Source organism: Heteronotia binoei, chromosome 1 (assembly GCF_032191835.1).
Source record: "Heteronotia binoei isolate CCM8104 ecotype False Entrance Well chromosome 1, APGP_CSIRO_Hbin_v1, whole genome shotgun sequence".
NCBI classification, from domain to species: Eukaryota; Metazoa; Chordata; class Lepidosauria; order Squamata; family Gekkonidae; genus Heteronotia; species Heteronotia binoei.
In genome coordinates this window covers 14,060,169-14,083,944 of record NC_083223.1, presented here as the reverse complement: position 1 = coordinate 14,083,944, position 23,776 = coordinate 14,060,169, and the positions used below count along the sequence as shown (strand labels likewise).

At 44.5% G+C, this 23,776-nt stretch overlaps 1 protein-coding gene across 1 annotated transcript; it reads right to left on the bottom strand.

The window, feature by feature from the left end:
• Positions 1 to 889: 889 nt before the first annotated feature.
• Positions 890 to 22,321, bottom strand: LOC132566157 (cytochrome P450 2K6-like). Its single transcript, XM_060230914.1, has 9 exons — positions 21,874 to 22,321; positions 14,754 to 14,916; positions 12,073 to 12,222; positions 10,922 to 11,082; positions 8,743 to 8,916; positions 5,515 to 5,662; positions 2,712 to 2,896; positions 1,771 to 1,912; positions 890 to 1,476 (listed from the first exon to the last, which is right to left on the bottom strand). Exons 1-9 carry the CDS (start codon positions 22,054 to 22,056, stop codon positions 1,289 to 1,291), a joined length of 1,494 nt encoding a protein of 497 aa, XP_060086897.1. The 5' UTR covers positions 22,057 to 22,321; the 3' UTR covers positions 890 to 1,288.
• Positions 22,322 to 23,776: the final 1,455 nt, after the last annotated feature.

Here is a 23,776-nt window from a genome sequence, read left to right as displayed (position 1 = left end):
CAAAAAGTCAAATTGAGCAGATTGGCTCTTTGATGAAGCATTCAATGCGAAATGTGATCCAAGTTGACTGGCACGTAAAGGGGACATCACTTTTGGAGCCTGGATTTATATGGAATTTGGATACCGCACGGAATTGAAAAAGAGATGTGAAGGACTATATATCCTCTGGACATTTGAAGTTTTGTGGTTCCTTCCCTTCTGTGAGATATTTTTTGTTTATTGTGTATTTGGTATCATTGGAAACAAACAGAGACAAACAAGAGAGACCTTACACACACACACACACACACACACACACACATATATATATATATATATATATATATATATATATATATATATATATATATATATATATATATATATATATATATATATATTATTGTGTGTTTTGTACACAGTTGTTTTTTTTTCTGGAGCTCTCTGAGAGCAAACCCTTCTGGCTGCAGAAACACCCCCACTGGACTGTTAATATTCTGCCTCTCTTTCTCAATCACAAAAAATTGCCTCACCAAGAAATCATTTGGGCTTGCTTTCTCATTCAGTAACCATTGGTCTTTGTTTTATACATTTTTCAAAAAGAACCTCACAATAGTTAATAAGTAGAAACAAGTCTACACAATGGGGAATCATATGGAATCCAAAATGTTTACTATGAGCTTAATCAGGGCTCACTCTGAAGCAGGTGCTCCTTTACATGTTAGGCCACACACCCCTGATGTAGCCAATCCTCCAATAACTTATAGTAGGCCTTGTAAGAAGAGCCCTGTAAGCTCCAGGAGGGCTGGCTACATCAGGGGCAGTGTAACTGTTCAAACAAATCTGAGAATGAGCAGAATATGAAGAAAAATACGTGGCCTTATATGTTTGCGAAGTAGGTTTCATGTGCAAAATGCAACACCAATGTTATTTATTTTGTCTACATAACTGGTACAAATTACAAATAAATTACAAATAAAAATACCATTGGAAGAATCTCAGTTTGACGTATATGATCATTGTTAGCTCATTTGAGTTGTTCTGGAGATTCAAAGACATCTGTAATGTGTCGATGCAAGAAATCAGACACAGAAATAATGTTACTGTTGAGCAAATAATTCAAGAAGTGAAGTCCAAATTTTGAACTAAATTATGTCTCTATCTGTAGGGGTTCCAAAGAGAAGGATTTGAAACACAAATGTTTGTGACCAACCATAGTCTGTTTTTGTTGAATCTGAAATGTCCTTATTAAGAAAAAAGATGCAGAAGAGGAGGATGGTGTTCAGAAAGAACTAAGCATGGTGGGATGTTAAGAACGCGGCAAAGCACAGATTCTGAAGGCCGTTGGAAGTGCTGTGAACCCAACTACAGGAGTCAGGTCCAGGTCTTCTTTAGACGTCCCAGGGGCTGGTTGGAAAGTGAATCTCTGCAGAAGACTCACGAAGAAAAGGAAGAGCTCCATTTTGGCAAGGGTCTCTCCAGCGCACACTCGCCGACCTGTGAGAATAAACATGAGACAGGGAAGCCCTGCTTATTGAGCTTCTTTATCATACTTTTGTACCATTTCCCCCATAGAATGATGGCCAAAAGAATTTACCATAAAACACAAGAAAGTAAACATGAAGTTTACTGAAGTACATGGGGACACCACAATTAAGGGTACTGAGGAAGAACACTAATCTTGAATGAATAATTGAGAAATGGGCAGCTGGGATGATGTTCTTCCAAGTCAATAGGTTTGGGAACATGATCTGCTAATTAAACTCACAGTGATTAATTAAAAGGAGTTACCTGCAGAGAAAGGTAGAAAGGCATCTCTCTTGACAAACTTTCCTTCAGCATCAAGGAAGTGCTCAGGGTAGAATTTAAAGGGTTTCTCCCACTCAGATTCATCGTACAGCACAGAGTACAGTAATGCAATGATTTGTGTTCCCTGAAAAGACAAAGCAAAGAGTTATTGAAGAAAATGAAGATGGCCCATCAAGTTAGGGCACTTTTTCTAGCAGAAGCTCCTCTGCATATTAGGCCATGCCCCCCTGATGTAGCCAATCCTCCAAAGAGCTTAGAGGGCTCTTAGTAAAGGGCCTACAGCTCCAGGAGGATTGGCTACATCAGGGGGGCGTGGCCTAATATGCAAAGGAGCTCCTGCTAGAAAAAGAGCCCTGCATCAAGTACATAAGCTATCCTTCAGATAAAGAAAATGCCATTTTACAAACAGAGTTATGTGAGAATTCAAATGCAATGAAAGCGATTAAAAAAATTACTTGGATGGACAGTGTTTTCAGAGTTTGAAATTTTTGTCTTAATCCATGCAGTCAAACACATTCCCATTTTTCTCCACAAAACAAATCTATGGGACATAAAAGAAGAAGATGAAAATACTGGATTTATATCCCTCCCTCCACTCCAAATCTCAGAGCGGCTCACAATCTCCTTTATCTTCCTCCCCCACAACAGGCACCCTGTGAGGTGGATGGGGTGAGGAGAGCTTTCACAGCAGCTGCCCTTTCAAAGACAACCTCTACCAAGAGCTATGGCTGACCCAAAGCCATTCCAGCAGCTGCAAGTGGAGGAGTGGGGAATCAAACCCGGTTCTCCCAGATAAGAGTCCGCACACTTAACCACTACACCAAACTGGCTGTCATTAATTGGCTCTCTTATTCCATGTTGCAGCAAATTCACAAATGTGCCCTATTCAGCTGAGCAATGAATGTAAAGCTAAGAACGATCACCTTTGGGATGAAGTAGTCTCCAAGAGTGACGTCTGCATTGGTGGCATGCGGCACTCCAGCGGGGAGAATATTACCAAACCTCTGAACTTCGTGGATCACCGCATCTGTGTAGGGCATTTTTGCTCGGTGCTCTATCCGCGGCTGAGCTGATCCGATCACTTCTGTTATTTCTTCTTGCACTTTCTCTGAGAGGACAGAACATTTTCATCCAATGAATAAAATTTCTGTTTCAAATTTGAATGACGGGGCCATCTTAATTAGTATGAATGGATCTTGCATTCTGCTCTTGAAAAAGGGCCCCCAAGTTACAGCAATGAAGGAGGCCTCCCTGTTCAGCCTTGGGCTGTGATATCCAATAGACCTTGAGAGGGGGAAAGAAAGAGGGGTGGAGCCCACTTAGAGTAATAGAATCATAGAGTTGGAAGAGACCTCGAGGGTCATCTAGTCCAACCCCCTGCACAATGCAGGAAACTCACAAACACCTCCCCCTAAATTCACAGGATCCTCATTGCTGTCAGATGGCCATCTAGCCTCTGTTTAAAAACCTCCAAGGAAGGAGAGCCCACCACCTCCCGAGGAAGCCTGTTCCACTGAGGAATCGCTCTAACGGTCAGGAAGTTCTTCTTAATGTTGAGCTGGAAACTCTTTTGATTTAATTTCAACCTGCTGGTTCTGGTCCTACTTTCCGGGGCCACAGAAAACAATTCCACCCCATCCTCTAGAGGGCAGCCCTTCAAGTACTTGAAGATGGTGATCATATCAACTCTCAGCCGTCTCCTCTCCAGGCTAAACATCCCCAGCTCCTTCAACCTTTCTTCATAGAACTTGGTCTCCAGACCCCTCGCGATCTTTGTTGCCCTCTTCTGGAAGTTTGGAATTTGGGGAAGGAGGACATTAAGCAGAAGATGTCAGGGAGCATTGGTTTCTCCCTGGGAATCCGGCAAGAAATACAGAGTTGTTGCTTCCCGGAGGGCAAGGTTTTGCTTCACAATCACAATAAGTATCCCTTTGTTTAGCCTGCATTAGTCCATTGCCTACAGCAAACGGAGACACTCTGGTGTATGTCCTACGAAGCACTTCCTTTACCATCACTTTTGCCCATCAAATGTTTGTTTTTGTGGTCACAGAAATGCACAATGAACAGTCCCTCAGGTGGAGGTCATCTGTGAAAAGGAGGAAGGGGGTGAAATCACAACCCCCATGTCACGTAGTGCCTCATATTTCCTCTTTTTCACATTTCGGCGACCTGCCTGGGCATTAGCCAATGTTAGTTTATGACAACCCAGGTCCCTCTACAGCCCATTGAATAGAGACCACATACTGGGACGGCTGAAATGGAACAAGGAATTAAGAGCATTGTGAAACCCCTCACAACAGTTTATAGTCTTTGGTGACCGTTCCAGGGTTGCATCATGATGATTCCATATCCTTATAGGGAACTGAGGATCTCTACCTGCTGCATCCTCAATATATGTCGAAAAGAAGTACGTGAGCACTGCATTGTAGCTGTCTTCATCTGGAAATGCGGCAGCAAGCTCACCAAAAACAGTTCTCACATCATTGATTGGGACAAAGGCTAATGTAGTAAGAGATTTCAGTGTAATTTTTATGTTCATATTAGTTTCATATTCAGTCTTCAAGCCAACGCTGTTGATTTTCCTCATGAGACTCTGACAGAAGTGAAAATAACACCTCAGCATGTGGAAAGGCAATCCTCACTGAATTCATACAAGCCTTCTCAAAATACACTAAAACCTTTTGAGGGGACAGATCTGGAATCAATAGCTTCATTATTTCAAGCGTTCTATTATAGGTGTTCATGTTCTTTTTTTTTTCTGAAGTAAAATTTAAATACGTGGTGGATATGAGTTACCCACCTTGGAATGCCATGTGTACAGTTGGTAAAACGTATCTGGCACTTTATCAAAGGTGCCGTCTCCATAGATGGTATCTTTGTTTAATTCAAGCATGAGATCACCATCACCTAAAACCAGAATTCTGTCTGGATTTTTCCACGCCGGAATTGTGAAGTCTCAGTTGCCTATTCTGTTCAGGAATGTCAAAAGGTATGGTTTTTGGGTTAGGCAAATTATTGCCTGCTCTGTGATAGCTTCTCGTTCTAAAATAGCAGAAGTAGTTAAGGCCTCATAGATCTAAGAAGCTAAGCAGAACTGATTCTGGCAAGTATTTGGAAGGAAGAAATCAATAAACATAGTTGGAATTAATTAAAAAATGGTATAATAGAGAATTAATCTGTGGGTATCTGGGGCTCTGGGGGGGGCCTGTTTTTTGGGGTAGAGGAAGCAAATTTTCAGTATAGCATCTGGTGCCTCTCCCCAAAATACCCCCCAAGTTTCAAAAAGATTGGACCAGGGGGTCCAATTCTATGAGCCCCAAAAGAAGGTACCCCTATCCTTCATTATTTCCTATGGAGGGAAGGCATTTAAAAGGAGTGTGGTCCCTTTAGATGTGATGGCCAGAACTCTCTTTGGAGTTCCATTGTTCTTGTCACAACCTTGCTCCTGGTTCCACCCCCAGTGTCTCCTGGCTCCACCCCCAAAATGACCAGATATTTCTTGAATTGGACTTGGAAACCCTGTTCCACGTGGGCTTCTTTCCATGTGGGCTTCTTTCAGTATGGAAATTTTCCCATGAGGGCATGTTTCCATGGGGGCTTTTTTCCTGTGAGCATTTAGTCCATGGAATTTTTTCTTTGAGCTTTTTTTTCTTTGCACTTTATCCCTTTGTGCTTTTTTCCTAGAACCCACAGAATAATGGAAACCAATCAATGAAAAGGACCTACTCTGAATTTCAGGGTACTTCATCATCAGCAACAGGCCCCAACGCAAGGTAGTCGAAGTGGTCTCCATGCCAGCCCCAAATAAGTTCTCCACAAGAGCTTTTAGGTTTTCATTATGGAAAAATCTGTTGCTCTGATTCTTGTTCTTTTCCTAGGAGATAAAATGAAATAAAGCATTCCTTTCCTTTCTCCAATTCAAACTCTATGGCTCAATGCCTTAAGCTGTATAACAACCTGAAATTTCCAAGAGATTTCCCAGAATGCCTTTCAGGAGGGCCCCCGGGATGCACCTGGGAGTCTTAGGGTCCACCTGTGTGACCTGGACAGACCAGGTCAAAAGTGGCTGAGAGAGTAATGTAAAATGGGTGGAGACACAGGTTTAATAAAAGTGCTTGATCCAAGGAAAATATATTGGATTTATATCCCACCCTATACTCTGATTCTCAGAGCTCCAGAGCGGCTCACAATCTCCTTTATCTTCCTCCCCCACAACAGACACCCTGTGAGGTAGGTGGGGCTGAGAGGGCTCTCCCAGAAGCTGCGCTTTCAAGGACAGCTCTACGAGAGCTATGGCTGACCCAAGGTCATTCCAGCAGCTGCAAGTGGAGGAGTGGGGAGTCAAACCCAGTTCTCCCAGATAAGAGTCCACATGTTTAGCCTCTACACCAAACTGGCTCTCAAAGGGAGTTGGTCCTTGGAGGAGAACAGACTGCTGAGCTCTGGTTTTCAGACCAGCAGTCATCTTGACCATGCTGTCTGACTATCTGCATGCAGGAAGCCTGAGGTAATGGGACATCTTTAGAACCAGGGGCAGCACTGGGGTTTTAGCTGCCCCAGACTGCTACCCCCATGCCCCCCAGTCCTTGCCCCCCATGGAAGGTCTTAGGGGGGGAGGTGAGGCTGCTTCTGCCACCTCCTTGCTAGGCTGAGAAGCAGCTGATCTGCCTCCCCCCTCTCAGTTAAAGACCCCCACCGATCAGCTGATTGGTGGGAGTATTTAAATAGTGGGGAGGGGGTCACTGTGGCACCGTCTCTTTCGTCCACCCGATCCCAGGCAGGCAAAAGAGGCAGCTCTGCACCTCTGCCTCACTCTCATGCTGCCTTCCTTTGCAGGGGAGGCAGCCTAGAAGCGAGGCCAAGCCGCCTCTTTCCTTTGCCCGAGCTTAAAATAAAACATGCTTAAAACATTAGCACTTAGTCTTAAAGCTGCTTTCATTGTATCTCTCCCATGTGATACTGGGAAATGGGCAAAGGAAGCTCTGGTTCTCTCCTTCCTCTCCCAGGGGACCGGGGGGGGGGAGTTTCAGCCAACAGAAGGAGGAGAGGCTTGGCTCAGTGGCTCTGCTGTGCAATTGAGAGAGCCAGGCAAAGCAAGCTCTCCCTCCCTCCCCCCTCCCCAAGGGAAGGGCCTCAGACAATGGAGACAATGGAGACTTCTCTCAGTAGCTCCTGTGCAATTGAGTAAGCCTGGCAAAGCAAGCTGTGATGCAGAAACAAGAGAGAGGGAGAAGGAGGAAGATGGCAGTGAGTTGCTCACAGGCCTGATAGGAGCCCTCCGGGGGCGTGATTCAGCCCTCCTGGCTTAGAAGGAGGAGCACTTTGACAGCTCTAGAGAGAGAAATGAATGACTGGCCTGATTACTCAGCAACAATCAGGGTTAATTTCTGGAGCAGAGTCCTTACAGGGCCAGGGCTGACAGACTGATAAGGAAACAGTAAAAGATCTGCACCCATAGGAACATGGACACAACTGTAAGGAGTGAAACCTGGTCTCTGAGGGATGAATTAGCTCCTAGGCGAGCTCTGTTGCTCAATATGGTCTAAACTGGGCTGCCCAGCCGAGCCTGTGGGGAGAACTTTCCTCACAGGATCGATTTCTCGGCAGACTTTGTTGGGCAGCCCATCCTAAACTCTCAATCTCTCTGAATTCTCAGCTTTTCAAGTTTTTTTTTTAAAGTTAGTGACACCTTTCCTGTTGCAGAGACATAAGGAGAAAAGCATGTGAGGAATTGAGAGAAGCAGAATAATGTTTGTGCTTCATATTTAAATTGTGGTTTCCTTGTGGAAATCCCAGCTAGTCTGAAGGGCTGCTCCAGTTTGGTGTAGTGAGAGCCAGCTTGGTGTAGTGGTTAAGTGTGCAGACTCTTATCTGGAAGAACCGGGTTTGATTCCCCACTCCTCCACTTGAACCTACTGGAATGGCCTTGGGTCAGCCGTAACTCTGGCAGAGTTGTCCTTGAAAGGGCAGCTGCTGTGAGAACCTTCTCAGCCCCGCCCACTTCACAGGGAGTCTGTTGTGGGAGGAGAAGATATAGGTGCTTGTAAGCCACTCTGAGTCTCTGATTCAGAGAAAAGGGCGGGGTATAAATCTTCTTCTGCTTCTACCTTCCTCCAAGCTGGATTCTTTGCCAGCAGGCCTGGCATTCAAATATTAAGAAGACTTTAAATCAGGGGCGTTGAACTCATGAGGGCCAGATATGACATAAATGACACCTTGTTGGGCTGGGCCATGCATGTCATAAAGTGTAATGCCAGGTGGCATAGATATAAATTCTATAAAGCACACAAACACAAGTAAAGATTTTGTGTCTCTCATGTTTGAGGGAACTGAGGAAGGAAGCTCTGTTTCTTTCCCTCCCTCCCCAGGGGAGGAGAATGGGGTGGATCATCAGCCAACAGAAGGAAGAAAGGCTTGGCTCAGTAGCTCTGCTGTGCCATTGAGAGAGTCTGGCAAAGCAAGCTCCCCCTCCTCCCCAAGGGAGGAGCTTCAGCCAGTGAAGAAAATAGAAGCTTTACTCTGTAGCTCCTGTTTGATGGAACAAGTCTGGCAAAGCAAGCTGTGGTAGAAGGAAGCAAAGAGAGAGAGGGAGAAGGAAGCAGACTTGCTTGCGGGCCAGATAGGAACCCCTCTGGGGGCCAAATCTGGCCCCTGGGCGACATGTTTGACACCGCTGTTTTAAATCAATGGAACAAAGTTAAAGCCCAGTGGCTCCTTTAAGACAAGCAAGGTTTTATTCAAGGCATGAGCTTTAGCATGCACTCATACTTCCTCAGATAACAGAATATTATCTGAGAAAGAATGTGTGCGCACAAAAGTCCTACGGTGAATAAAATGTTGTTGGTTTTAAAGGTGCCACTGGACTCTAACTTTTGTTCTTTTGTGGCTTATCTATTCACCTCAATTTAAATTAGTGGGTGAGGGAAGTTCACTTGCTGTTATTGGCATGTTCACCTCTTGCTGTTGGATTAGAAAAGCATCAATGAAGCTCCTCTGGTCGTTCACATCCAGTTCTTTGAGGTGTTCGATGAAGGTGGCCTGTATGAAGTCGTACAGTTCGTCCCTGTTCTTAAGCATAGTCTTGCGACCACCAGAAAGAAAACCCAGAGCAGGGAACATGTTGTACAGCTAAAAGAATAAAATACGAGAAAGGAAAGAATTGAGACATTCCCAAATTCGAAAGCTGAGGCAGAAATCTCAAAGGTGTTTTAAAAATCTCCCATGGTGCTGTATGGGGTGGAATTCTAGCAGGAGCTTCTTTGCATATTAGGCCACACACCCCTGATGTAGCCCATCCTCCAAGAGTTTACAAGGCTCTTAGTACAGGGCTTACTGTAAACTCTTGGAGGATAGGCTACATCAGGGGTGTGTGGCCTAATAGCTCCTGCTAGAATTCCACCCCTGGCGCTGTACCGCCTGAACTCTCTTGGTGTTTTCCAAACATTGCAGTGGTTAGGGTGATAGGCTATAAAACCAGGCCTCATTTTGGGCAGGAGCTCTTTCTTTCATAAACTCCTCCCCCCAAATACTTGCTTCCGGGCTCCATTTTTCAAACCCCGTGTGAGAATTTTGCTGAATTCTAAGATTTGACAAACTTTCTAATATCCCCCCCCCCATTTTACAAAAAATGGGAAAAATAACTAAAACATATAAAGCAGACGGGTGGAGAAAGTAATTTGCAAAGTATGATGGGAGTAAGGTTTTATGATGACAATTATAATTCAAGACGCATTTTACGGTAGCTTCTGAGCTGATATAATTTAGTCCACCTTCCGGTGATGTCAGGGGTGTGCGGTGTATGCAGATGAGTTGTGCGAATGAGCTCTGGCATCTTTTTCAATGAAATGACTACAGCAGCAAGAGATTAGGAACTGTGACACGGGGGGTGGGTTGCTGGCACTGCATTAGCTGTGACATCACTTCCAGGAGAAACCACAAGTAGGGTTGCCAAGTCCAATTCAAGAAATATCTGGGGACTTTGGGGGTGGAGCCAGGAGACTTTGGGGGGGGGTGGAGCCAGGAGACTTTGGGGGGTGGAGCCAGGAGACATTAGGGGTGGAGCCAAGATCAAGGCTGTGACAAGCATCATTGGACTCCAAAGGGAGTTCTGGCCCTCACATTTAAAGGGACTGCACACCTTTTCAATTCCTTCCTTTCATAGGAAATAACGAAGGATAGGGGCACCTTCTTTTGGGGCTCATAGAATTGGACCCCCTGGTCCAATCTTTTTGAAACTTGGGGGGGGGTGTTTTGGGGAGAGGCACTAGATGCTTTACTGAAAATTTGGTGCCTCTATCGCAAAAAACAGCCACCCCAGAGCTCCAGATACCCACAGATCAGTTCTCCATGATTTTCTATGGGAATAAATCTCCATAGGGAATAACAGAGTTCCCAGCAGACATTTCCCTCCCCTCCCCCCGCTTTCTGACGACCCTGAAGCGGGGGGGGGGAGGGCCTCCAAACTGGGGGATCCCCTGCCCCCACCTGGGGATTGGCAACCCTAACCACAAGTGACGTCACCCTGTGTGAGACATCAACATCTTTTAAAATCTTTTTCTCGCTATTACTTCAAGCAGTCGCAAGCAACAAGGGTTGTCTGAGGCCCAGGCAGCGCTTGAAGTGGTACAGGTCTGAAACTTCTGTTCCACATATTTTCCTAAAAATTTCAAATACGTTGCAAGTCTCTCTGAATTTTTGTAGCTGCTATGAAGTCCCTGTGGTGCAGAGTGGTAAAGCTGCAGTACTGCAGTCGGAGCCCTCTGCTCATGACATGAGTTCGATCCCAGCGGAAGCTGGTTCAGGTAGCCGGCTCAAGGTTGCCTCAACCTTCCATCCTTCCGAGGTCGGTAAAATGAGTCCCCAGCTTGCTGGGGGGAAAGTGTAGATGACCGGGGAAGGCAACGGCAAACCACCCCATAAAAAGTCTGCCGTGAAAACGTTGTGAAAGCAACATCACCCCAGAGTTGGAAACGACTGGTGCTTGCACAGGGGACTACCTTTACCTTTTTCTTTTTTTTATGTAGTCCTGAGTTTGTGCAGTGAATCTTTAAAGGCATGAGCATGTACATAATCCTGCCTGTATTGTTTCTTCTGGTATTTCAACCATTTAAAAACCAACTTTTAAATAGTTTACCACGACTGAGGGCTGTCCCCCGAGGCGGATGTTTTCATTCATCAAGTTCAGTAACCTTATAAACGTTTGATCTTCATATTCAAATCGCTTGCCGAGTAATATGGTTACTATAATATTGCCTACAGCAGCATTCATGATGGTAGCTGTCTCAAATGGTTTTCCTATGGAACAAATATTACAATGAAAACATGATGTTATGGAATCAACATCAATATTACTTGAGCCTTCTTCACTAGGTTGCCTAAGCTTGGTTAGCATTTATCATCCATTCGGTGCTGATCCGGAAGGCTCTGCAGTGTGTACGGACCACATGAAGTAAAGCAAAGATACAAAGCCAACTCGCTTCCTCTTTAACAGGCTATCCCAATAAGGCCTCAGAGCAACCAGGAGACTAGGAGGGACTCATTGGCTGAGAACAGACAGGCATTCTGGGGCGGCTTGGAGGCTTCCCGAATTGGGACGGCTCAAAAAGAGCCATCCTTGAGCCTCCAGACGGTCCCTGGCGGCGTGGTCCCATCCCATCCATGAGGCAGCTGGGCGCCTCCACACGGAAAGGTGCCCTAGAAGCCAGATTCCCTTCTTTCCCCCTTGTGGGGCAAGCGCTCATGCATACAAGCACTCTGATTGGTTTCCTTTAAAAAAAAACCCGGAACAGTTTGGGGCGGCTTGACAGCTCCAGACCGCCAAGTCACCTCGCTTGCGTCCTTCCCCGTCTAGACGGCGGGGAGACAACTGACGGCCGGCTCAAATATTTGCTACCACTTTGGAAGTGGTAGCTTTTTGAGCTGGTCAAAGGAGCCTGGAGGATGGGGTTAGGATGGGAGGAGGATGGCCGGCAGATGTTGCCTTCTGCAGGGATTTTTTGGGCCAACTTCAGAGGCGTCTCTGAGTCGGCCCAAAGTGCTGGACTGTAATCAGCCATTGTATCTTGTCTCGGTCTCCCTTCTAGCGTTCTGCAGGAATGCAGGGTCTACTAAGGATCTGCAGAACCACATCAGGAAAACCCTGCCCAAGAGCTTTAGAAACAGCTTAGGTAAGTAGTGTTATTCCTTATTCCAATAGCCAAGCTACCTGTCCTACAGTTACAGTTAATAAAAAGGCCTTCAGCCAAACGGAACCGGGTGTTTCTTGTTCCACTACACAAAACGCACCTTCAAAAGATTCAAACTTCTGTATTAGGGAATGGCACTCCTCAACAATTTTGTCTTCTATGGTCTTCTTGCCCATTCCGTAGTCCCTTAACGTGGTTAACGTAAACCGCCTCATCATTTTCCAGTTCTCTCCATTAGAAAAAACAACGCCTGCAGATATATATATATATATTAGGTTGATATGCAGAACAGCAGTAGATTCCTCAGTGTTTGGCTCGTGGACCACAGATGAACCATCAGTCTTGTTGGAGAAACCAAAATATTCACCTACAAATCGGAAGTAATCAGGCCTCGGATTCAGCGGGAGCTCACAGAAGCGCAGCTCCTGAACCTTTCTGAGGGTTCCCCCTCCTCCTCCCCACCTTAGTAGGTGCAGCTGCATAACAATCCCTGGATGAGCTCCACCACCTGTTTTTCTACAAAGCGACCCCTGGAAGTGATATTGCGAAGGGGGGAGGGTTAGGACAGAGATAAGTTCCCTGTTCCATTACAAAACATTTGCAATAAAGAGCAAGAACAGGACAGAAATACATGAAAATGTTTACTGGGTCCCACTCTTTGTCCCCGAGAACTGAGCCAGCCCCTATCCATATAACCAGCCATATTTCTAGGTCACTCTACTAGGGCTGTGAGGAAGATTTCCCAGAATTCCAACTCCTTCCGAGAGAGGCTGCAGCTTCACCTCGTTGACTCTATTCTTGCTGGCTGTTCAATCATCCTTTATTCCACGCCAAGGATAGGGCACTCATCCATCATGACTGTCCCACTTCTCATAACGTGGACTTCAATATGTCTACCCCTTCCTTTTCTCTCTCCCTGCCACCAGCCTCCCTAGTCATTACTCAGGGATGATGATGAAGAAGAAGATATTGGATTTATATCCCGCCCTCCACTCTGAAGAGTCTCAGAGCGGCTCACAATCTCCTTTATCTTCCTCCCCCACAACAGACAACCTGTGAGGTGGGTGGGGCTGAGAGGGCTCTCACAGCAGCTGCCCTTTCAAGGACAAACTCTGCCAGAGCTATGGCTGTCCCAAGGCCATTCCAGCAGGTGCAAGTGGAGGAGTGGGGAAACAAGCCCAGTTCTCCCAGATAAGAGTCCGCACACTTAACCACTACACCAAACTGGCTCTCCACAAAACTGGCACTACACCAAACTGGCTGGATGGGACTGTGTACTGTGTGTGTGTGTATAAAGTGCTGTTCAGTCATACCCATCTTATGGCAACCTTATGGGGTTCTGAAGGCAAGAGACAAACAAAGGTGTTTTGCCATCACCTTCCTCTGCATAGCAACCTTCGACTGCCTTGGTGGTCTCTCTTCCAAGTACTAACCAGGACCAACCTTGCTTGGTTTCCAAGATCTGATGAGATCGGGCTACCCTGCACAGTTGGCCTTGAATTGTAAGAGCACTGCTGACGATATTAAAAAAAAATGCAAAACGTTTCATCCCATGGAGAAAGTGAAAGAGGTGCATGAAGGAAGTCCTCGTATGGTGAAGATGTGAATCCATCGCCACTGTTGTTTGTGCCTCTGTTTTTGAACCCTTTCCCTTCTGCTGTTTCCATGATCTCAGTCTCTTGGGGCTGTTCTTTGCTCTTGGGGTTGTGGGTGATGATATTGGATATTGGATTTATATCCCGCCCTCCACTCCGAAGAGTCTCAGAGCGGCTCACAATCTCCTTTCCCTTCCTCCCCCACAACAGACACCCTGTGAGGTAGATGAAGATATTGGATTTATATCCCGCCCTCCACTCCAAAGAGTCTCAGAGCGGCTCACAATCTCCTTTCCCTTCCTCCCCCACAACAGACACCCTGTGAGGTAGATGAAGATATTGGATTTATATCCCGCCCTCCACTCCAAAGAGTCTCAGAGCGGCTCACAATCTCCTTTACCTTCCTCCCCCACAACAGACACCCTGTGAGGTAGATGAAGATATCGGATTTATATCCCACCCTCCACTCCAAAGAGTCTCAGAGCGGCTCACAATCTCCTTTACCTTCCTCCCCCACAACAGACACCCTGTGAGGTAGATGAAGATATTGGATTTATATCACGCCCTCCACTCCGAAGAGTCTCAGAGCGGCTCACAATCTCCTTTACCTTCCTCCCCCACAACAGACACCCTGTGAGGTAGATGAAGATATTGGATTTATATCCCGCCCTCCACTCCGAAGAGTCTCAGAGCGGCTCACAATCTCCTTTCCCTTCCTCCCCCACAACAGACACCCTGTGAGGTAGATGAAGATATTGGATTTATATCCCGCCCTCCACTCCGAAGAGTCTCAGAGCGGCTCACAATCTCCTTTCCCTTCCTCCCCCACAACAGACACCCTGTGAGGTGGGTGGGGCTGGAGAGGGCTCTCACAGCAGCTGCCCTTTCAAGGACAACCTCTGCCAGAGCTCTGGCTGACCCAAGGCCGTGCCAGCAGGTGCAAGTGGAGGAGTGGGGAATCAAACCCGGTTCTCCCAGATAAGAGTCTGCACACTTAACCACTACACCAAACTGGGTGGGGGGGGGGGGACATATAATTGCTTGTATCAAAACAGTGTAAGCTAGCCTAGCTCTACAGATAAGGAAACTCCAGTCTGCAGATCTCCTAGTGTAATGTTCGGTACCAAGATACAAAGTTCTACCTATGTAAGAAAGATTAGCTACTATTCAGAAAGAAGAACCTCACCGTTGCCATGTTCAAAGTCTTCAATCATTGGGACCACAGGCCTGCCCGCAAAGGCATCTGCCTGGTTCACCAAAGCCTCCTTCACAGTCTTGTAGCCCGCCAGAACTACCGTTTTCTCAAATCCCATTTGGATTCTGAAGACAGGGCCGTACCGTTTAGAGAACTGAAATGTAACAAAGGTAAATGAGAAACATAGATCATCTGCTCAGTGATTAGGATAGTATGTGGGGCAGAGTGGTAAAGCTGCAGTACTGTAGTCCTAAGCTCTGCTCACGACCTGAGTTCGATCCCAGCGAAAGGTGGGTTCAGGTAGCCGGCTTCAGGTTGACTCAGCCTTCCATCCTTCTGAGGTCAGTAAAATGAGTACCAAGCTTGCTGGGGGGAAAGTGTAGATAACTGGGGAAGGCAATGTCAGGGAAAGGAAAGGTCTCCTGGGCAAGCACCAGTCGTTTCGACTCTGGGGTGACGTTGCTTTCACAACGTTTGAAGGCAGACTTTTTAACGGGGTGGATGGCAAACCACCCCATAAAAAGTCTGCCGTGAAAACCCTGTGATGCAACGTCACCCCAGAGTCGGAAATGACTGGTGTTTGCACAGGGGACTACCTTTACCTTTACCTTACCTCAGGGAACCTGAATAAAACTTTGTCAGAAAATGAAGCACCATTAGGATTTAAAATTTCCAAACCAAAAATAATAGGTTTATTATGTATAGGAGGCAAGGAAGGGAGGAAAATATTAACTATTGAATGGTTATTTGAAATCAGTTGGCAGGCAAAAGTTCAAATAATAAAATGATCTCTGAACACTAGAGATGTTGGCAGGCTGAAGTTGTACTATAAACCCAAGTACCCTAGAGAACACTAAAGATGTTGGGAGGCTGAAGTAATATAAAATAAACAAATAAACAAACAGTGTTTCCTCAGCTCTGGAAAACACTCTTAATCAGAAAAAGATTATAAATTGGTTCAGGCTTCTTATATCTAAAAAATCCACACAGTCAGAGGACTGTCTGAACTTGTGACAGAAATATCCCCACACAGACACTCTTTACTAGCACACAGGTACACTTCAGACTTTGAGAAATACCTAGGAACTAACACCCTTGAGTGCTATCACTAGCACCTCAATTCCCAGTGTTCAGTCTCACATAGCTAGTACCCCTGTCTGACTTCTGGGATTTCTTCACAGCCACAAGAACTTTAGCGTCTCTCCCAATGTGTTTGTGTTTTTTGTTTGAACCAGGGGTCTGTCCTTTAGCACTGACAGAACTCCTCAGCAGAGCCTTAAAGCTTTCCTTTGCTTTAGTAACACGGTGTGCCACCACTTTGAGAGTTTTCCCTCAGGAAGAGCTTTGGTTCTGCCCCTTCTCACAAATTAAAACTCTCAGACAAACTCTAAATTCCAGTTCTGTCTCAGGAACTGAGCCGACAGACTGTTCTTAGCTCCTTTCTCTAGTCGATCTCCAACTGAACTGAGGAGATCTTTCCCTTCCCCCAGCCTCCTTCCACCAGATACATTCATCTCCATGGAAGCAAGTCAGCCAATCAGAGTGAGTTTTTCAACCCCCACTCATATAGACTGCTTTAAGACCATCACAGTAGGTTATAGTGAAGGCTCAAAATTAGTGTTAATATTTGCCTTAAAGCTAGAGATGTAACCTTTCATATTTCTATTCGATTTCCTTCGAGCATTTTGAAACATTTTGTTTATTGTTTCAGAGGTAATATTTTTGAATATTGTAATTATGATGCTTTATTATCTGCTGCTATATCTGAAAAATGTATTTTATTAATAGAGCTGATTTCACTTGTTGTATGTAACTATTTATGATACCTGAACTTTTTTTTTGATGAATTATCTCCCCTAACCCCTCTTTCCCTTTCTATCCCAACTTTCCTTTGAGAAAAATAAAAGTTTTTTTAAAAAATCATTCAGCTAGGGTTTCCAGATGGAGTTAACGAGGATACTAGACACGTTTGGTAAAAAAAATATGTTGATCAAATATCTTTACTCTCTCACACACACAATAAAAGTGCCAGATATGTCTCTTTAATAAAGGTTATTTCAGAAACTTGGTGGAATGAGGAGAATCAGTGGGACACGGTGATTCCTGGATATAAGTTATATCGGAAGGATAGGGAGGGAAGGGTTGGAGGTGGGGTGGCTCTGTATGTTAGAGAGGATATACGGTCCAGTAAGACTGAGGTCAGAGAATTAGATTCACTTTTAGAAATGCTTTGGGTTGAAGTAGAGGGCCCAAAAGGGAATTTAACTATGGGAGTTTGTTATCGCCCACCAAATCAAAAGAGAGAGGACGATTATAATATGATGGAAGGCTTAAAGATAGCGGCTAAATGTAAAAACTGTGTCGTAATAGGTGATTTTAACTACCCGCGGATTGATTGGGTCAATATGTGTTCTGGTAGAGAGAAAGAGATTGAGTTTCTAGATGCTCTCAATGACTGTGCTAAGGAGCAGATGGTCTCAGAACCTACCAGGGGTGGGGCGATCCTGGATTTGGTCCTAAGTAATGCCCAAGACTTGGTGAGAGATGTAAAAGTGATTGAGCCTCTTGGGAGCAGTGACCACAATGTTATTGATTTAACCGTTTGTATAAATAGGGAGTTGTCCAAAAAGACCGCCACAACCACGTTTAACTTTAAAAGTGGTAGATACACTGAGATGAGGAGGCATGTGAGGAGGAAACTGAAAGGAAAGGTACATACGGTCAAAACCCTTGGGGAAGCTTGGACACTATTTAAAACTATAATCCTAGAAGCTCAGATAAAATACATACCACGTTAGGAAAGGCACAAACAGGCATAAGAAAAGGCCTGCGTGGTTAACAAACAAAGTAATGGAAGCTGTAAAAGGTAAAAAGGACTCCTTTAAGCGGTGGAAAACCAGTCCAAGTGAGATTAGTAAAAGGGAACACAGGCTGTGGCAAATCAAATGCAAGACTGTGATCAGGCAGGCAAAAAGGGACTATGAGGAGCATATTGCAAAAAACATAAAAACCAACAATAAAAATTTCTTCAAGTATATTAGAAGTAGGAAACCAGCCAGGGAGGCAGTGGGGCCCTTGGATGACCATGGGGTTAAAGGATTACTGAAGGAGGATAGGGAAATGGCTGAGAAGCTGAATGAATTTTTTGCCTCCGTCTTCACTGTGGAAGACGAGAACTTTTTGCCCGCCCCAGAACCACTAATTTTGGAAGGGGTGTTGAAAGACCTGAGTCAGATTGAGGTGACAAAAGAGGAGGTCCTACAACTGATAAACAAATTAAAAACTAATAAGTCACCGGGTCCGGATGGCATACATCCGAGAGTTCTGAAAGAACTCAAAGATGAACTTGTGGATCTTTTGACAAAAATCTGTAATCTTTCATTGAAATCTGCCTCCGTTCCTGAGGACTGGAAGGTAGCAAATGTCACCCCCATCTTTAAAAGGGGTTCCAGAGGAGATCCAGGAAATTACAGGCCAGTCAGTCTGACTTCAATACCGGGAAAGTTGGTAGAAACCATTATCAAAGACAGAATGAGTAGGCACATTGATGAACACGGGTTATTGGGGAAGACTCAGCATGGGTTCTACAAGGGAAGATCTTGCCTCACTAACCTGTTACATTTCTTTGAGGGGGTGAACAAACATGTGGACAAAGGAGACCCGATAGATGTTGTATACCTTGACTTCCAAAAAGCTTTTGATAAAGTTCCTCATCAAAGGCTCCTTAGAAAGCTCGAGAGTCATGGAGTAAAAGGACAGGTCCTCTTGTGGATCAAAAACTGGCTGAGTAATAGGAAGCAGAGAGTGAGTATAAATGGGCAGTCTTCACAGTGGAGGACGGTAAGCAGTGGGGTGCCACAGGGCTCGGTACTGGGTTCCTTGCTCTTTAACTTATTCATAAATGATTTAGAGTTGGGAGTGAGCAGTGAAGTGGCGAAGTTTGCGGATGACACTAAATTGTTCAGGGTGGTGAGAACCAGAGAGGATTGTGAGGAACTCCAAAGGGATCTGTTGAGGCTGGGTGAGTGGGCGTCAACGTGGCAGATGCGGTTCAATGTGGCCAAGTGCAAAGTAATGCACATTGGGGCCAAGAATCCCAGCTACAAATGCAAGTTGATGGGGTGTGAACTGGCAGAGACTGACCAAGAGAGAGATCTTGGGGTCGTGGTAGATAACTCACTGAAAATGTCAAGACAGTGTGCGATTGCAATAAAAAAGGCCAACGCCATGCTGGGAATTATTAGGAAGGGAATTGAAAACAAATCAGCCAGTATCATAATGCCCCTGTATAAATCGATGGTGCGGTCTCATTTGGAGTACTGTGTGCAGTTCTGGTCGCCGCACCTCAAAAAGGATATTATAGCATTGGAGAAAGTCCAGAAAAGGGCAACTAGAATGATTAAAGGGCTGGAACACTTTCCCTATGAAGAAAGGTTGAAACGCTTGGGGCTCTTTAGCTTGGAGAAACGTCGACTGCGGGGTGACATGATAGAGGTTTACAAGATAATGCATGGGATGGAGAAAGTAGAGAAAGAAGTACTTTTCTCCCTTTCTCACAATACAAGAACTCGTGGGCATTCAATGAAATTGCTGAGCAGACAGGTTAACATGGATAAAAGGAAGTACTTCTTCACCCAAAGGGTGATTAACATGTGGAATTCACTGCCACAGGAGGTGGTGGTGGCCACAAGTATAGCCACCTTCAAGAGGGGTTTAGATAAAACTATGGAGCACAGGTCCATCAGTGGCTATTAGCCACAGTGTGTGTGTATATATAATTTTTTTGCCACTGTGTGACACAGAGTGCTGGACTGGATGGGCCGTTGGCCTGATCCAACATGGCTTCTCTTATGTTCTTATGTTAGTGTTGCCAGTCTCCTGTCTGACTGCTGAATGGTTGATTCCCTCCTTTTCAAACCTTGCTGGTTGCAATGCAGAACAAGTGGACGATGCATGTGGATGGGCATTGTCCTTTTATCAAGCCACAGGGGAAGACAGAGCATGTGTATGGAGCTTGGCCTTCCTGGTTGCAAGTCTCTAGAATTTTCTCAGGTTTTGTTATGGGACAAGAAAGGAAAATATTGGAATGTCCAGTTCAATATGCCCAGACAAGTTCTTTCCCAAAGGAAGGAATACTCCCGTAGATATGGTTAACACAGAATGCAGAGAACCAAGACCACACTTCTATGCATGGTTTTTTGGATAGCAGGAACTCCTTTGCATATTAGGCCACACCCCCTTGAAGTAGCCAAGCCTCCTGGAGCTTACGGTGGGCCCAGTAAGAAGAGCCCTGTAAGCTCTTGGAGGATTGGCTACCTCAGGGGTGTGCGGTTTAATATGCAAAGGAGTTCCTGCTACAAAAGAAGTCCTGCTTCTATACATATTAAACCTAAGAGGAACCATTTCCCCCTGAGATGCAAGTTTTCTATATGTAGGGACATTTTTAAAAGATGTAAAGCAGCTTTCAAACATGTGACTTCCCCCATCTATAGCTTTTGGTGGAAGAAGAAGAAGAAGAAGAAGGAAGAAGAAGAAGAAGAAGAAGAAGAAGAAGAAGAAGAAGAAGAAGAAGAAGAAGAAGAAGAAGAAGAAGAAGAAGAAGAAGAAGAAGAAGAAGAAGAAGAAGAAGAGATTGGATTTATACCTTGAACTTCACTCAGAGTCTCAGGGCAGCTTGCAATCTCTTTTCCCTTCCCACAACAAGACACCCTGTGAGGTAGGTGGGGGTGAGAGAACTCTTTTTGAGAACTGCTCTTTCAAGATCAGCTCTGAGAGAACTTGCAGACTGATCAAAACCACCAAGTAATACACCGTCTTACAGTTTGCAAAAAGGTATTACAAGGATTGTGTACAACACATAATAAACAATACAATATTGATAGAGGCCAGCGGGCCGAAGGCCTTTTAAAGTAACAGAAACTCCAAGGTTTTCTCTTTCATGAAAGAGCCCAGTGCTCACACTGAATATGAGAAGCTTAATGCAGTGATTAGAGAATGTAGAACAGGGTTCCTCAACAACCGAGCCATTAAAATTGAAGAAGGAATTAAAACGTCATCAAAATCTAGAGAGGCGTCTTTTTAAGAAAGTGGCTGCATTGAAGCTACGTTCCTTAGGAGCACCCACCTTGTGAACTTCAGTTGGACTATTTCCAAGTTTGGACTTATATCTATTCATTTGGGGGCAGGGTTTTTTGGACCCCTTGGGGTTTCTGTTACTTTAAAAGGCTTTAGCACTGCTGGCCTCTATCAATATTGTATTGCTTATTATGTGTTGTACACAATCCTTGAAATATATTTTTGCAAACTGTAAGACGGTGTATTACTTGGTGGCTTTGATCAGTCTACTAATTACACCAAGTGCCCTTCAAGCAGCTGAGAGAATTTGTGTCTGACCCAAAGTGACATCAGCAATTGCATGCGGAGGCATGAGGAATCAAACCTGGTTCCCCCAGATTAAAGTCACTCTCTTAAGCACTACACCAAAATGGAAATATTGGTTGCAACTTGAGGGCACTTTCCACCACTACCTTTCTTCTCTCAAGGTATGACTGCTGGGGTTTCTGTGGAGATCTAATTTCAGTTCCAATTTGTGGAATCCTAAGAACGCAGTAAGCCTCACTGAAGAGACCTGAGTGAGATTCTGAGTTGACTTCCTGGTGCATGATCTACCTTGAACATAGCTTTGATTCCAACGTCCTGTGTTTCATTATTATTAATGGAGTCCTGTCCCTCAACTCAATTTTCAATATGTTCTCTTAGAACAGAAATAAAAGAGGAAGTTTTTTTCAACTGGATTCTCCAGGAATAGATCAGATTGTTATCTTCTAAAATTGTGGAGAACGTGGGTTTGAGGAAGGTTTGGTTTGGTTTAATTTGGTAAAAGTCTATGAATTTGTTCATGGCACTGCAGTGGTTTAGTTAAACAGACTAGTTACAGCATTACTTCCCATGTGCTAATATAACAAAGTATATTTTATTAATGTATAAGCAAGTTATGTAACATTCTTCTTCCAATTAACGCTTGCATTTGGGATGCAGAAATTTAAAGTCCATCTATCTTACAAGACCAGTACAAGACAGGGATCTAGAACAAAATGAACAGGTAAGTTACCTTGAACATGGTTCTGTCAAGCCTCTTCAGATCCAATAGGTGGAGGTTTCCAATGAGTGGTAATGGGTATGGTCCAGGTGGAAGCTTTCGGCTACTGCTATTCCAGAAATGGCTCCTTTCCCAAAGGAATGCAAGTGTAAGGGCAAATAGGAACAACACAAAAATTGGATCCATCCAATCCATTTCTTGGTAACAAAAAGTTGCTTGTAGAGCTTACAGAGAAATTTGCAGTGGATTTGATCAAGGGGTGTTTCTGTCCCCTGAAATGAGCCAAAGAGATTTGTTTATATAGATGTGGCCCAGTATAAGCTTTCACCAAGCACCCAGTCCATGCATTTAATAAGAAATATCACCCAAGTTTCTGCATGCTTCATCTAAAACCCTGTGTTTGAATGGGTGGTGTCTAATTCATGGAACGTTGACAGGACAGGTCTAAACTCTCTTGACTGCTGACTGAAAGTTCAGCACAATTTTATCTGGAAGGCTAAGCTAGTTAATTATCTACTATGTTCAAAAAGTAGTGTTGCCGTTGTATAGGTTAACTACTGAACTTTTACTTACTAAGAAGCTCCCAACATGCGAACATGACTTTCAGAATTGTTTGAGAGCCAGTTTGGTCTAGTGGCTAAGTGCGTACCAGGTTTGATTTCCTACTCCTCCACATGCACCTGCTGATGTGACCTTGGGTCAGCCACAAGTTCTCTCAGAGCCGTTCTGCTCAAGAGCGTTTCTCGGAGAGCTCTCTCAGCCCCACCTACCTCACAGGGTGTGTGTTGTGGGAAGGGGAAGGGAAATGAGATTGTAAGCCACTCTGAGAATCCGTTGGGTAGTGAAGGAAGGGGTATAAACCCAATCGCCTCTTCCTCTTCTTCTTCTTCTCCCATGGGTAGAGCAATCCTGAGTTATGCCAACATTCGAGCACCCAGCTGATACATAACTCAGGCACTGCTAGTTGGCTCCCTAAGGGCTAAGCTATACTGAGGCAGAGATGGAGAGGAAGTGTCGCTGGCTGCTTGCAAGGAAATCACCATGGTGATTCCACTGGAGCACGGCCGTCTGTTTTTTTTAAAAACAATACTTTATCAATTTTCATAGATTCAATGATAACAAGGAAAAGCAACACACACACACACACTAATAATAATAATAATAATAATAAAGATAATCAATGAAAACAGTATCAACAATTGCTTACACCATGGCACCAGGAAGGTAAGTATACAATACAAATTAGAAATTGAAGTTTGTACACAAAGTATAATACAAACTTAAATTACTTCCGAAAAAAGACAGGATCTTTTGGGTCGTGGTATTAAAAGAGAGGAAAGTCGACTCAGCATGTAGAAATTCCAAGAAGGGCTCCCATACAGTAAAGAACTTGGATCTGTAGGAGGGATTATGCAAACGGTAAATGTGATCAGCAAGTCTTTCCATGACAAAAAGGTCCCAGGTTGTCTTAAAGCACTTAGAAACTGTAGGGGGCCCTTCATTCTTTCAGGTATGAGTTAAGGTAACCTTTGCCACTGATATAAATAGAAAGTTTAGCTCCTTTCGATACGAAGGGATAGTAATCAGGCCAGTAACACAACAATATGGTTTCAGGTACATGTGGGACCAATATAGCCCAACATTTTATGAACATATGAAACAACCTTTATCCAAAAATTGTGAATAATAGGAAAACCCCACCAAATTGATATTAGAACCAGGAAGAGCACATCACTTCCGACAAGATGAAGATGAATTGCGATGAATATAGGAAAATTGTTTAGGAGTAGTATACCATCTTGCCAATGCTTTAAAGGAAAGGAGCTAAACATTAATGCACTTAAATCTATAAGGGCTATCCTGCCATGCTAAGTCCCATTGAGTAGGTGACAAGGTAAAACGAAGGTCCTGGTAT